Source organism: Staurois parvus, unplaced genomic scaffold, assembly GCF_062004578.1.
Source record: "Staurois parvus isolate SC_StPar_1 unplaced genomic scaffold, SC_StPar_1.0 ptg000564l, whole genome shotgun sequence".
Classification (NCBI taxonomy): Eukaryota; Metazoa; Chordata; class Amphibia; order Anura; family Ranidae; genus Staurois; species Staurois parvus.
Window position 1 is genome coordinate 8,132,022 of NW_028318360.1, and position 16,028 is coordinate 8,148,049.

A 16,028-nucleotide genomic window follows, 5' to 3' on the forward strand; every position below is an offset into this window, starting at 1 on the left:
CAGAATAAAAATGGTAATAAAAGCTTCTAGGAGTTTAACCGCTTTCACGCCGCCCTATAGCAGAAATATTGCTACAGGTCAGCACGGGTGCACAAAATCACATATACATACATGATTTTGCAGTTCCGGGTAGGGGGCATGTACGGCCTCAGCTGTCAACAGCTGTCAATCACAGGATCCCAGCCAGTGATTCCCCTCCAGCACCTGACGATCTCCAAAGATTTCTGACGGGGGAGAGACCTGTATGTAAACAATACAGATCTGTCCCCTGTCAGCTGCTGCACACTGCTTTGTATGGCTCTGCATAGCAGAGCCATATCCAACACAACAAACACTTTTCTCCTGCGCTAGGAAAGGACTCAGTAGACCCAATAGGAATGTTCTGGAATTTTCTGGAATATGCACTGCTTGCTGCCCTCAGCAGACCGGGGTGGTCCAAATACACTAGATGCAAATGGAGAAACAGAAAAAGGGCGCACCGACCTAGTGCATTATCGTTTAAAATATTTATTGAGAAAACAAAGTAAGTATCATACTCACAATATACATAAAAACACAGGCATGTTAAACTGAACAAGATGCATGATCCAAACAACATCTGAGTCCATACGATGACCTGGATGACCAACTGGCTAATGCGTTTCGAGTACACAACCTCTTCCTCAGAGCTCTGATGAAGAGGTTGTATCCTTGAAACGTGTTAGACAGTTAGTCATCCAGGGTTCCATCTTATGGACTCAGATGTTGTTTGGATCATACATCTTGTTCAGTTTGACATGCCTGTGTTTTTATGTCTATTGTGAGTATGATACTTTGTTTCTTCAATAAATATTTTAAACGATAATGCACTAGGTCGGTGCGCCCTTTTTCTGTTTCTCCATTTGCATCTATAGCAGAGCCATACAAAGCAGTGTGCTTACAGTAAAACAGCACACAGCACACTTTGATCGCCCCTCATGTTAACCCCTTCCTGCCCAGTGCCATTAGTACAGTTTCAGTGCTTTTTATTAGCATTGATCACTGTATTGGTGTCACTGGGGATGTAAGTGACACCAAGTCAGTTCCCACTCCGTGTCAGAATGCCTGTCGCAGTCCCGCTATAAGTCACTGATCGCCGCCATTAATAGTAAAAAAAAAAAAAATCCAGTATCTATACTGCCATTTGTAAATGCTATACAAATGCTTTCACGTAAACCAATTAATTTACATGTATTGAGAATTTTTTTAGCAAAGACGTGTCGCAGAATATATTTTGGCCTAAATTTGTGATGAAATTAGATTTTTTACATTTTTTTACTGGACATGTTTAACAGCAAAAGTCTAAAATATAGTTTTTTTTTCAAAACTGTCAGTCTTTTTTTTGTTTATAGCGCAAAAAATAAAAAGCACAGAGGCGATCAAATACCACCGAAAAAAAAAGCTCTATTTGTGGGGAAAAAAAGGACGTAAATTTCATTTGAGTGCAGCGTTGCATGACCGTGCAATTGTCAGTTAATATAACACAGCGCCGTATCGCACAAAATGGCCTGGGCAGGAAGGGGGGTGACTCCTCAGGAGGGCAAGTGGCTACCGTATTTTTCGCTCTATAAGACGCACTTTTTTCCCCCCCAAAAAAGGTGGGAAAATGTCAGTGCGTCTTATGGAGCGAATATAAAGCGGCCGGTCCGGTATTTCTGCCGCCACCATGTTAGAATACCGGGCCGGCTGCTCAGCTGTCCTCTCTTGCAGGGCCTTACCTGTTCCTCGCTCCAGCGCTGCACAGTCGCTTTGTGAGTGGTCCGGTGTCTTCTGGGACACATGACATGTCCCAGATGGCGCCGGGCCATTCACAAAGCGCAGCGCTTCTCGCACATGCGCAGTGGGCACCCGGCTTTCACAGAAGCCGGCGCGGGAAGAAGAGAGAAGGACAACACCGCGGAAGTGGGTACCTGTCAAATTCAGGTACCCGCTCCCCCTCCCTCCCCAAAGGTCAGCAGTCTCTGGTCATCCCCTGTACTGTCTGCAGTCTCTGGTCATTCCCTGCACTGTCTGCAGTCTCTGGTCATCCCCCGTACTGTCTGCAGTCTCTGGTCATCCCCCGTACTGTCTGCAGTCTCTGGTCAATCTCCTGTACTGTCTGCAGTCTCTGGTCATCCCCTGCACTGTCTGCAGTCTCTGGTCATTCCCTGCACTGTCTGCAGTCTCTGGTCATTCCCTGCACTGTCTGCAGTCTCTGGTCATTCCCTGCACTGTCTGCAGTCTCTGGTCATTCCCTGCACTGTCTGCAGTCTCTGGTCATTCCCTGCACTGTCTGCAGTCTCTGGTTATTCCCTGCACTGTCTGCAGTCTCTGGTCATCTGTACTGTGTCCCTGGTATTTTCCCTGTACTATGTCCGCAGTCTCTGGTCATCTCCTGTACTGTGTCCGCAGTCTCTGGTCATTTCCTGTACTGTGTCCGCAGTCTCTGGCCATATCCTGTACTATGTCCGCAGTCTCTGACCATATCCTGTACTATAGCCGCAGTCTCTGGTCATCTGCTGTACTGTGTCTGCAGTCTCTGGTCATCTCCTGTACTATGTCTGCAGTCTCTGGTCATCTCCTGTACTATGTCCGCAGTCTCTGACCATATCCTGTACTATAGCCGCAGTCTCTGGTCATCTGCTGTACTGTGTCCGCAGTCTCTGGTCATCTCCTGTACTATGTCTGCAGTCCATTGGTTCAGAATTTTTTTCCCCCTGTTTTTCACCTCTAAAACCTAGGTGCGTCTTATGGTCAGGTGCGTCTTATGGAGCGAAAAATACGGTAAATAAATGCAAGTGTGCATGGAGCCTAATGGAGACAAAAAGTGATTGTTTCAGCACACATTACCAAGCCATTGTCCAGTGTTGTCACCATCAGAAATATCTACCCTGAGAAATGCCATGCATCCTTCTCTTGTAGTACATATAGACGGCTAAAAAGAGGCTGCAGGAGATCAGTGACACTGAGATATAAAGGATGAAAAAATGTGAAGAAAGTATTTTATTTTAAAATTTTTAATTATTTATAATACACAGTTTTAAAATATAACTGTATTGTGTGGTTTTTTTATATATATCTGCCTTGAATTTCTCATTCTAGCAATGCAGGCACAGAGTGCAGATTAGTCAGGATTAGAGTGTCATTTAGCGTGTACTCGCTGCCCTCCAAGCTTCACAAATGAAGATGGGATTGTTAATAGAGTCTGTTGGAGAAAAGCTTTGCCACTGCGGACTATAGAAAGGCTATTGTTTTGAGCAGAGTTCTTCCTTACTTCCTACTGTTCAGTGTTGACCTAAATGTTCCTATCTTCCCAGGATGGAGGGGATATCTGCCAGAGTTTTGTTTTAGAGGAAATACAGACCATACGGTGTGGTTACTTTAGCAAGTATGATCTCACCGCAGCAGCATTCCCAGCATATTAATATACTTTACATGTTGACTGAGTTTTCCATACTGCCAGCGAATAGTGTCAGAGTCCACCCACGCATATTCTTTATACAGTAAACACAATGGAGAGGATTGTTTCTGTTGCATTTATAGAAGGGGGCTCCAGTGTCATCTTCAAAGGAGGCTGAATTGCTGTTACCTGGGTCTGTTTTTGGAAATTGCACGAACCTTAGCCAACATCCTTGCGACTTCAAACTCCATTCTTGAAAGTGTTTCTTGTACTTATCTGAGCAGCTTTGCAGCAAATAGTTCATTAAACCCGTATGGGTCTTACAAACTCATCAGCATCCTGATTAAGATTCCATGCATATAAAGCAGGTGTTAGCTGGAGTTATCTAGCTGGAGGGGAGGTGTGAAATGTTGTGGAACCACCAGATTAGGAGCTGAAGTTGATAGGTTTTCTGTTCAGTTCAGAACTGCTTCTCCTCTTATACAAGTCTATGAAACGTAAAAGAGTGAAAAAGAGCAGAAACAAGTCAAATGCAGGTCAGCTGTACTTGCAATGAATTCTGAATGATCTCAGATGTTGCTGAAACTGAAGTCAAAAGCGTGTTGCGTCTGCCCATTGAAGCCAATCGATGGTGCATGCCTGACAGTTTCTTTATTTAGGGATGGTTGCTCTGATTTAACATTGTTGGCCTCCTTATTGCCCTTTTCAAACAATGCAGTGAAGATCGCATATACATTGGATTGTACGCTCCTTGGGGGTTAGGGATTGATGTGAATGTACAATATATATATGTAAAGCTCTGTGTAAATTGACGGCACTATATAAGTACCTGAAATAAATAAAATAAAAATAAATTGGGGAATCCAAACTCCAAATTAGATTGCTTCTCCCTAAACAAAGGCGAGGAACTGGGACATTATCCACAAGCAATGTGTAAGGTCGTTGTCAGGGGCGGACTGACCATTTGGAAACTCAGGCACTGCCCGAGGGCCCGGGGTCAGAGGGGGCCCCATGAGATGCCCCTGGTACCTTTTTCATAGGCTTTTTTGAGTTTGGGCAAGGACACAGGGGCCCCATGATCCCCTATTGCCCGGGGGCCCTATGAGTTTTCAGTCCGCCCCTGGTCATTGTAACATCCGTACCCTGGCTGTTCCTTAATTCACATTTCTAGTTATAAGTATTCATTTAAAAGAAAAGTGTGGCTTTTTTTCCTGTTTATACTTACCTAGGCGGATGCAGCATCAGTCCAATGCTGCACCTATCCCCCACCGGCTCTAAGGGTGAGAACTCAGCGATCACATGGCCGCTGATCGCTGAGTTTTCACACCCGCCGTCTGGCAGTCACCGCTGTCTGCTGTGCCCCCTCAGTGCTCACTGGAGCACTGGGCTGTGGAGGCGGAAGGAACGTGGCTAAGGTTCTCAGCGCTTTGCTGAGAGACTGAGTCAGGTGCCACTCCAGACTCTAGGGTGGATCCAGACATTGAAGTCGGGATCTTTCCCCAGCCTGGACTGGCTGAGTGACTTCAGTCCTCTGTCAGCTGAAAACGGGTCACAGGAGTGCAGAATGAACTACATTCCTGTGATCCACATAAGTACAGCCAAAGGTTTTACTTCTCCTTTAAACATCTTATTAATGACATTATGGTAAATGGATTATGAGTGGATGACCCATAAATGGATTTCACCTTCTTCAGCAGAACTCAAGAATCTGCTCAGATGACTACTAAATACTCTGGAGTCTAGCTTCCCTTTCCATTGGTACAAATTCTTCTACCAGGATGTGCCAAAAGTTTGCCTGGTATTTGGCCATGACGGGAAGGTCTGGGAGGTCTAGGCCTGTTGGTATGTGAAGGCACCTCTAGGTTCTTCCCTTTATATCTGCAGTTGTTTGTCACTTTTCTCCCAGTGACACAATCTCTTTAAGGGTGTTTTTTTTATCCTAACCACTTACAAAATGGTGAACTGAATAATATTTATCCGGCAATACTAGTATTCAAAGAGATTGGCATTACTGAAAAGTATGGAACACCAAGGGGTCAATGGAAAGACCAGGGTCATCAATGGAGCAACTGTCCAGATGCAGTACCTTAAACAAAGATGACTGGCTGAGGATGCAGGCCATGGCACAGTGTCACATAAGCGCAAAATCCTCAAATAAGTAGGGGTGTAACTACAGACTATAAAGCACCTTAACATCATTTTAATGGGGTCCCATGGGGACCCTTCTCTTTAGTATCTGGGAGTGTTTGTATATTACAATGTTATTTTATAATTTGACATAATTGTTAATACTCATGCACATGAAATATTTGCTTTTGTGTTTAATACCTCTTTAATGCTACAGTATAATCCACACACGTGTTTCATAAACTACCTTCTTGGGGTCTCCTCCAACCCTAAGTCCTCATTGCAGTCACATGGGCTGCAATAGCTATAGGTACACTACTGCATACTAATCAGTGCAGTAACAATAACCACCAAAAACTAGGTTTAATGTAAGTAGCAAAATCCAGAGGAAAGTCAGACCCATCAAGCACAAGGTGCAGGACTAGGTGAAGAACTGTAATCGTAGGAGTAGACTTTTCACATCCTTAAACAGGCCTATGGTGCATGCTGTGATTCTGTAGTTTGCATTAGTGTACAGGTTGGAGGAGATTTACTAAAACTGGTGCACTCAGAATCTAGTACAGCTGTGCATGGTAGCCAATCAGCCTCTAACTTCAGCTTGTTCAGTTAGTGCTCTTTCACACGAACGTTCCGATCGGGTCCGCCTGCCCATTTTTCAGACATACCTAATCGGAAACCTCCATTCTCCTCTATGAAGCTGCCGGTGTAAACGGACATCTGTCCATTTAGACCCGCCGACATCCAATCTGCTAAAAAGGGACGGATGGGGATCCAATTCCTCTTCCGTCCGTCGGATTGGATGAAAACAGACAGGCGGTCTGTTTTCACCGGGCCACCCATTGAAGAGAGCAAGCAGCTCAGTGTCTGCTCTGCAGCAGCGGAGGGGACACAGAGCTGTCATCCACATGCTCAGAGGAGAGATCCCCAATGAGAAAGTGGATCCTCTAAATGGGTCCGTCCCGTGTGAAGAACCCTTAACCCCTTGGCGCCGGTGCCTCCCGGCCCTTTAAGGGTTTCAGAAGCCGGGAGGCAGGGCGGGGTTTAGGCATTCAGAGGAGAGATCCCCAATGAGCAAGTGGATCCTCTAAATGGGTCCGTCCCGTGTGAAGAACCCTTAACCCCTTGGCGCCGGTGCCTCCCGGCCCTTTAAGGGTTTCAGAAGCCGGGAGGCAGGGCGGGGTTTAGGGTCATGTGACCACCGTGACACGCCGTCACGGCGGTCACATGATCGGGAAAGGTCCCGATCGAAAGAGAAGATCAGGACCTTTCCGTGAGTACGGGACACCTAGATTGTAAGCTCGAAAGAGTAGGGCCCTCTTACCCCTCGTGTGCTGTTCGTAGTTGCTGTAATGTTTCATGTATTGTCCCCCCCTCTATTGTACAGCGCTGAGCAAACCCTTTGGCGCTATATAAACTCAATGTAATGTAATGTAATGTGTGCTGGGAGAGCGCAGGGTGCGCGCTCTCAGCACATATTTTTTTAATAGAACACAAATGTGCGGCCGCTCAGCGTCTAGGCCCAGACGCTGGGAGGCCGCATATTTGCGTTCAGCTGGCATCAAGAGGTTAAGCTTTGACAGTAAAACCTGGAAGTTGATGGGTTTCCATGGACAGCTGCACCTGACTTTGCATTCTCCAGCTTTAGTAAATCCCCCCCCCCCCCTCCCAATTGCTACCTGTGCAGATGTGCTCCCATTCTTCCCTTGTACTTACATAAACAGATGTATAGCTAATGCTCTTTCATTACTATTATTTATTTCAGGTACTTATATAGTGCCATCACATTACGCAGCACTTTATGTATATATTGTACATTCACATCAGCCCCTAACCCTCAAGGGGCATTTAATCTAAGTTCCCTAACTCACATTCATACATACACATACTAGGGCCAATTTAGACAGGAGCCAATTAACCTACCAGCATGTCTTTGGAGTGTGGAAGGAAATGCAGGCACAGGGAGAACATGCAAACTTCAGGCAGGAGGTGCCATGGCTGGGATTTGAACCAACGACCCTAGTACTGCCAGGCAGAAGTGTTAACCATTTAGCCACTGTGCTGCCCAATGCAAATGTGTCCACTCCATGACTTTAGCTTGGTTGATGGATCTCTGAAAAGGTTGGAGAACTGTCAGAGAAATGCATATTGCCGATATGATTTACATGTGGCCTTGGTTCTCTATTACAGAGACACTTGTCACCGGAGGAATTTCAGCAAGTGTTTGGGATGCCTATTGAAGCGTTTGACCGCCTTGCACTGTGGAAGAAGAACGACCTAAAGAAGAAAGCTTTGCTTTTCTAGCCTCTGCTACACTCCCACAGCTGCCGGAACTACTACCTGCTCCCGCCGTCACCTTGCTGCAACTCTTGTTTGGGAAGAGAAAGGCAAGACGGATCCAAGGGGCCAGCCGGTTCTCGCACCATTTTCCAGCCATGCCAACATCCACTCTTTGTTGCTTTATTGACAGTATTCTGCGCAGCCCAGGAACACAACTCCACTGATGAAATGAGTAAATGAGGATTACTACATCTGTATGTATATCTCATGTATCCGCATTGATCGTGTCATTCAGATTGGTTTGATGTATGTGTTGAAGGCCAAAGACTACCATGTCAGCCATGTTTGCACTTATATAAATTATTACGCATTGTCCAGTGATCAAAATATTCCCCATGTTCTGAAAACAGCATTGCCGTAGCCAATAACAACCAATCAGAATTTATTGATCTGACTACAGCAATGTGTAATCTAATTGTTCTTTACACTGCCAAAATATGTTATTGACAAAGTAATAGAGGAAATGTTTTACCTTTTTTTAAAGTGTACCTGTCACTCAAAGCATAGAGGGATATTTTGGGGGGGCAAACCTATCTACGCTTTATAAATACTATTTATTTAAAGTAGACCTGTGCTTTGCTTATATAGGACAATGCAACATGTTTGCTTAACTTTTGCCTGCCCAAAAGTAAAATACTCACCTTTCCTTCACTCCCTCACCACTCAGTTCAGCAGCGAGGGGGCCTGTCTATTCATAACATGTTACATGTTACATGTTACACCCTAAACATGGGTATAACATGTAACGAAAAGGTGAACTTATCCTTTAAAGTGGTTGTAAACCTCAGACATGAAATATGAACAAAGCATATAGTGTGTATTTGTCTCAATTAAGGGGACTAAGTGTCATTTCTGTCTGCTGCCTCATTCCTCTGTTATCAGCATGAATCACTTCTGATAAGTTTTCCTGACACCAAGAGAAAAATGGTGACAGGGGAGGAACCTTCAGCAGATAGACAGCCTCAGCTCTGTTACTGTGAGCTGTGTGGAAGGGGTGTGTCTCTTCCCTCCAATCAGCTCTCAGAGCTCTCTTCACTGAGCTCTGCAATGTGTAATTTCAGCTCTCCTCCCCTTTTTTTTAACTCTCAGACAAGCTTTAGAAATTCAGCACGCTGAACGAATGCATAGAAGAAAATACTGCAGATAAACAAGTACAACTTAGGCCCCTTTCAGACGGGGTGGATCCAAAAGCGTGATCCGCCTGCCCAGGGGGTGATCTCTCCACTGATTCTCGCTGATGAGGCAGATAACAGGTCTCTGTCTGCTCTGCTGCTGCAGAGCAGACGTAGAAACTGCCTGATGATTTCAATGGGACGGTCGGATGGAAACGGACCACCTGTTTGTTTCCACCCAATTGTCATCCGATCCGGTGGACAGATGGGGAACCACCCCATCCATCTGTTTCTGGCGTATCGGATTGGATGCCAGTGGGTGTCAGTGGACTATTGTCCGCTGACACCCCCTGGTCCATAGAAGTCTGCGGATGAACCAATCGGGTCTGCCTGAAAAATGTACAGATGGACCCCATTGGTCCGCTCGTGTGAAAGGGGCCTTATGTAGGAGGATTTGTTTAATCTCTGTCACTTCACTGGGTATATGTAAGGGTTTACAATCACTTTAGGTATATGATTCTAGGGAAGGGGGATAAAAGTGAACCCTTTTGCCTGTGTAGGTTCCCTTTAAGAGTACTTGGGACAGGAAATTTCTATTGGTATCAAACAGGCTTTTATATTCAAGCATTGGGTCCACTTTAAAAGGATCCGTCACACGCATTGTTGTATCTATGATTCTGCTGATGTTTTCGGCAAGTGATTGCCAGGTCTTAGAGGGTCTGCAAACCAAGAGATGAATTTATGATTGTGTATTTAATCCAAATATTGCAATGTCAATCATTTTCATTTAGACTATAGGTAGGTGTCCACTGCTCAGCCAAGAAGTGACCGCTGCATGCTCTACATTGAACTATTGCCTACATGCTGGGGACTTTTATTGTAACAATAGCCCTGCCCTAGGTACGCTCTTGAACCATGTCATTGGTCACTATCATTGCTATTCTATTCAAACTAAGACCAAGGTCCCACCATCAGACCATAGTAATAAAACGTGATAGATGGGGGTGTTAGAGTTGAAGAGATGATCCTTAGCTTGATCAAAATGAACTCCCGTTAAATAAATTGGGTTTGTCTTCATGTTTATGTTCACACTGCCAGATCATTAGATGTTATCCCAACTGGGGTTTTTTTTCTTTTATTTGTTGCTGAATGTATTATACATATCATGCCTTTTATAACTATGAGATGAAGCTTCAGGTTTGTCACTACATTGTAAACCAGGGGTGCTCAACCTGTGGCCCCCGGAGCCCTCTGAAGTGGCCCTCCACCTCAAACTGAATGCAGTAGTGTTGGTGTTCTTTCAGGAAGTGCACCTCACCAGCAAGATATAATAGAAGTCTATGGCAAAGCGCAGCTAACCCACAGGAAGGCCGCAGGTGCACTGCGCTGTACTGGTGGTGCAGGTAAACTGCAGTGCATCAGTGTGAAAGCAGCCTTATAGGGGGCTCAGGACAGTAGGGTCTTGTTTACTTTTGCAGTTTGGGGGGCAGTAAAACCCCATAGTTGAGATGTGTTTTTACCACACCATCTTAACCACTGGTGTAGCATCAGGGGCAGGGGCGGACTGACAACTCATGGGGCCCCTGGGCAATAGGGGATCATGGGGCCCCTGTGTCCTTGGCCAAACTCAAAAAAGCCTATGAAAAAGGTACCAAGGGCATCTCATGGGGCCCCCTACTGATCCCGGGCCCTCAGGCAGTGCCCGAGTTTCCAAATAGTCAGTCCGCCCCTGATCAGGGGTCGCAATGGCAACCCTGACCCATGCTCCAGGGGGCCTGTGTGGCCTCCCTGTCACATTTTGTTTTACACTTGGACAGGAAGGGCAGTGGGGTAGGCACATACAGGAACCAATCCTCCCCATTCTCCTCCTGCAACTGCTAAAAGCCAGCTTCTCCTCATTTCCTTCCTGCTGGCATTCAGCAGTTGCAGGAGGAAAATGTATGTTATGCTTTTCAAAATTAAAAAAATCAAAATTGTGAACCATTTCATTTCATTGTGGCCCACGACCGGTTACCAAATCACTAAAGTGGCCCTCACTCTTCTAAAGGTTGAGCACCCCGGTTGTAAACAGAAGGAGAATGTAGAGAGATGGGGGGTATGTGATATGTATAAGAGATGGTATTTAGAGCACTTACTCGAAGGTAAAGGAAGAGATGGCTGATGAAGGTGATGGTTTTTAAATATCAAATACATGCTTTGTGGCACTGAATATTTCTCTCTGTTACCCATATAGTTTAGTTGGAGTTCATTTCAAGTGATATCTGTTAGCATACTGTTCTAACACACACTGCAAGCTCCAATTGGTATCAAGCACTCCTAGGTTCATGATTGATCCTGCCTTGCTGGGGTAGGACGTCTGCACTGCACCTAGAATTCCTCTAGGGGGCGCTCTTTCTCTTCAGCCATGTGTGCTGTACTTCTAAACTCTTCTCATATTATCTTCTATAAAACTACTATTAGACCCCAGAAAACGTTTAGCGGATATGTATTTCCATATTATTGGTTTTTTTGGGGTTTTTTTAATCCTACTGATATCCTAGTGACAGCACATCTATGTTTCTTGCTTGTTGCTACATTATACATCTTATTAATGTAACGTTGGTTAGCATGCTGGCTGTATGCTTTGTTTGCACCTGGTAGTGCCCACGTATTAATGTGCTCTCCCCATATCCCTGATCAGTCATATTCAGCTTTCGGCTAGCTCTCTGGCACCATGACGGATACACTTCAGATCCTTTTCCATAGTTTTCTTGGTGAATACTTATTTGAGATAGGTTACCAGGTCATTCCTTGACCCTCCAAATTGCTCAGCTTGGGGTGTGATAATACATGTGCATAGCCAATTTGTACACATACTAGGGCCAAGGCTGGCCATACACTATACAATTTTCTTACAATTTTCTGTCCAATTTCCTTTAGATTTACCTTCAACTATGTAGTGCAAGGGCCTGCCTAACTGGATACAATTGAAAGTGTTGTTTAGGTTTGACCTCATATTATATGTTTTTTGGTAAATCTAAATCAATTTTCTAAAGAAAATTGTATAATGTATGGCCAGCCTTAGACAGGAGTCAATTAACCTAGCAGCATGTCTTTGAAGTGTGGGGGAAAACCGGAGTAGCTGGAGGAAACCCACGCAGGTACAAGCAGAACATGCAAACTCCATGCAGACAGTGACCTGGGCTAGATTCTAACCAAGTGCTGCACTAAGCTATTGCACTGCTCCACCCATATATTATACATAATTATAATATACAAATAGAAATGATATTGGTTTCTTACCCTAAAACTAACATCAAAGGCTAGAAGCCGGTATTGCACACTTGGTTGAGTTACTTAAAGTAGAAATAAACCTCCAGTGTTTTTTGTTTTACCTCAAAGATATAAAAGGCAAGTTTGTTTTGTTTTTTTTAAATAACAAAATGTCTATACTTACCTGCTGTGTGCAGTGGTTTTGCACAGAACAGCCCTGATCCTCCTCTTCTCGGCACTCCTGGCCCCTGCTGCCAAGTGCCAACACAGCAAGCAACTTGCTAGGGGGGCACCCAAGTAGGCTAGCTCCTGAGCCGCTACTCTCTGTGACCATTCATAGACCGTGACTGGCCCCGCCCCCTTCTCTCCTCATTGGCTGTGGTTGGCTTCCACTACTGTCTCAGCCAAAGAGGAGGGAGAGTCCCCAGAGACCCGAGGCTCTCGTGCACATTTCTGGATCACGATGAGGCTAATACAGGCCATACATGGTTTGAATTTCGAACGATTTTGCGTCCGAAAATCGGAAATGTCGTTTGCTCGGTAATCCGATGGTGCCATCATTGATTTTGAAAATCGGCCGACCAAGTCATAAAGTTCACCCCATATAACATGTAAAACGTTTGATCCTTCCAGGTCACGGCTTATGCACATATTCTTTATATTCTTTTTGGAAAAACAATCGTTGACCATCGTTGCGTCGAAAATCGGCCATTTTTCACGGTTTTTCCAACATGCCCGATCACCAAAAAGGGGAGGAACCACGAAAATTGGCCGGTTCCATTGACCCACTAACAGATCAAAAATCGGCCGATTATTCTTAGGTCTGATTTTCAGATGAAAAATCGGTCAATTTTTGACCCATATGGCTGGCCTTAGGTAAGTATTGGGGTGGTGGATGCTGCACACAGAACGTTTTTTACCTTCATGTATAAAAAAACCTTCAGCCTTTACAACCACTTTAACACATTGGGGGAAATTCACTAAAACTGGAGAGTGCAGAATCTGGTGCAGCTCTGCTTAGAAACCAATCAGCTTCCAGGTTTTATTGTCAAAGCTTAATTGAACAAGCTGAAGTTACCATGGAAGTTACCATGGAAGTTACCATGCATAGTTGCACCAGATTCTGAGTGCTCCAATTTTAGTAAATCCCTCTCATTGAGTACAAAAAAAGAAAACCGTTCCCCAATAAACTATTTGATAATGTTCTTACCTCAGTATTTGCAGTTTACAACACTTGCTGTTGGCACCTGCTCTCTCAGTGCTGCTTCCCTGAATTTCCAGCCTTCACAGCAAACAGGAGTAAACAATGGACAGTGGAGTCTAGAGCCAGTCTGTTAGTTTGGAGAAGAAAGGATGAAGGAGGAGGAAGGAGCAGGGGTGTGCCTGGCCAACCTAGGCTGTAGGGCTGTGTGTTTCTATTGGCACACACAGTGTAGGGAGATACAACTGTAGTCCCTGTATACAATAATGGCTCTATAGGGTGCTGCAAGAGAAAGGAGCCACTGAACTGCACCCAAGCTTTGGGAAACCCACACTGTATTAGTGTGAAAGCACCCTTAGGGAGCATAATATTTGCAGATTTCATATGTCTTGTACAGCTTCTTCATATCAATAATGCCCCCTGCCTGTCCCCACGGGGTTAAGGGTGGAGCACTCAGCATCTCCACCCTACAAGCAAGTTTGCTTACACAGTGAGGCCAAGTTCAGAGAAGTCCCCTGGTGCAGAGGAGCGACTATAGCTACTAATTTATGTGCAGGCAGCTAGTTATTTCAGTATTTTCACCTAAAGGAAATCAGTGCTGCGAGATACATAGGTTGCCACGTCTGACATCTGAAAATGCTAGGGTCCTGCTGATCTGGTGGCTTCAATACTTTATGGGTCATTACCCCGAACAAGTATACAAGTTTGGCCTCCTGACTTCACCGGTTATGTACTTGTTCCACGTCACTCAGGTCAAACAAAACACAAAAAGATCAGCATGACAGACCGCTAAATAGCAATTTCTGACTTGGGTCGCCAATGGCGTCTTCTCAGTAAGTTTCCTTGTAGGTTTGTATCGCTGTAACTTGTGAGTAGATACTGAGCATAGATTATATTAGAAAGCCTGTTAGTTCCATGCAGAGATGAATACCGGATTCCACGGGTGTTACAAAACACATCTGTGAACTCAATGCAGTCACATACTATGTTCTACGACCATGCAGCTGTGTCCAGGGCCATATGAGTACAAATACATCATGGAACCCTTCTAGTAATTGTGTGCGCTTTGCATCTCCTTTGGTCACAGTGCAGTCACAGTAGTAAACTGTAAACCACTGCCTTTCATTTAAAAAAAAACATTACCTTGGAACAAAGCGCTCCACCGCTGACAGGGCTTCCATCGTCCCCCGCTCTTCCTTCCGGCTGGCTCTGGTCCTTTGAATGGCCAAGCCACAATGATGTCACTCCCATGCAAGGCTGCTGTTAGGAACTATGGGGCCCCATACAGCCCTCCCAAAAAAAAAAAAAAAAAACACAGTTATGAATGAACACAGTGAGTCATCGGTGCCGTGCACTCATTGTGTTCATTCAGGGAAGCAACAGGCTGGTAAATGTGACATACTTACCGGACCCTTTGCCCTCCCTCCATCCTTAAGGATCCTATTGTGTGCTTGCAGCTGTCAGTGGAAAGGAGAGGGAAGCTGGCAGCACTGTGGAGATGGGGGCACACGGGGAGTGCAGATGCACATGGATAAGGGGGTGCCACCAGTCCTCCCGTACGGGGCCCAGGCCAGCAGGGAGGCCAAGGCAGCTGGGAGAATCGGATGTGAACAGGGAGGGTGATCGGCACAGCAGAGGACAGTTACTGGAACCGATCCCCTGTATGGCTCTCTCTGCAGCAGCTGAAAGCCAGTGGGAGCGGGAGGAGAAGAAGCCAGCTTTCAGCTGCTGCAGAGAGAGTCATACAGGGGATCTGTTCCAGTAATTGCCCTCTGCTGTGCCGATCACCCTCCCTGTTCACATCCGATACACCCAGCTGCCTGGGCCTCCCTGCTGGCCTGGGCCCCGTACAGGAGGACTGGTGGTACCCCCTTATCCACGGCCCTGCTCCCCTGCATGGGCACAAGATTCACGGCTTATGACACAGAGCTCTGTGACATCACCGGCTGCATCCAGTGGGAATATCCCCTACATGCCGCAAGTTTAGGAGATATTCATTGTACCTACAGGTAAGCCTTACTATGAGCTTGTCTCTAGGTGCGACTTCAAGAGCGGAGTTTACTACCACTTTAACGTGTGTCATGTGACTACATAGAAAGCTAAGTGGCTTCCTACCTTACGCATCTCCCCGCTCTTTATATCTTATAAACTATACAGTTTATCATTTATCAGAAGTTATTTAATAAATAAAATATATCTATCTATTCGGTATAAAATTTCACAAACCTAAAATTATTCACTATATTTAATATATATACGATATATAAAATGTACTAACCATTATCTATACAATGAATTGCTTTATTAACGCTACACTAAAGCCTGGTTCCTAAAATATAGATATGTTTTATTTGTCACACTGCGTTATGTCTTCTACTAACAGTGGCAGAAATAATATACATTATTAGGTGTTAGGATACTGATGCATTGGAAAGCTAATGGGGTGAACCAAGAAAATGTGTTAATATACAGTATGTGTGAATGATCTCTGAACGATTATCCTGATGCGGTGTGGAATTTGCATCAGTTTCTGTGCGAATTCCACACCGTGTCACAATCACACCCCATTCATGCGAACCGCTGCGGGTGTGTATGTTGAGTT

At 45.1% G+C, this 16,028-nt stretch overlaps 1 protein-coding gene across 1 annotated transcript in view; it reads left to right on the forward strand.

Annotated features, from left to right (window-relative positions):
• ABLIM2 (actin binding LIM protein family member 2) overlaps positions 1-14,967 on the forward strand; it is a 298,016-nt gene extending 283,049 nt beyond the window's left edge. Inside the window, exon 22 of the mRNA XM_089691577.1 lies at positions 7,712-14,967. Coding sequence (XP_089547703.1) covers positions 7,712-7,825 — 114 coding nt within the window. The 3' untranslated portion in view covers positions 7,826-14,967. The remainder of the gene's footprint in view (positions 1-7,711) is intronic.
• The last annotated feature ends 1,061 nt before the right edge of the window (positions 14,968-16,028 follow it).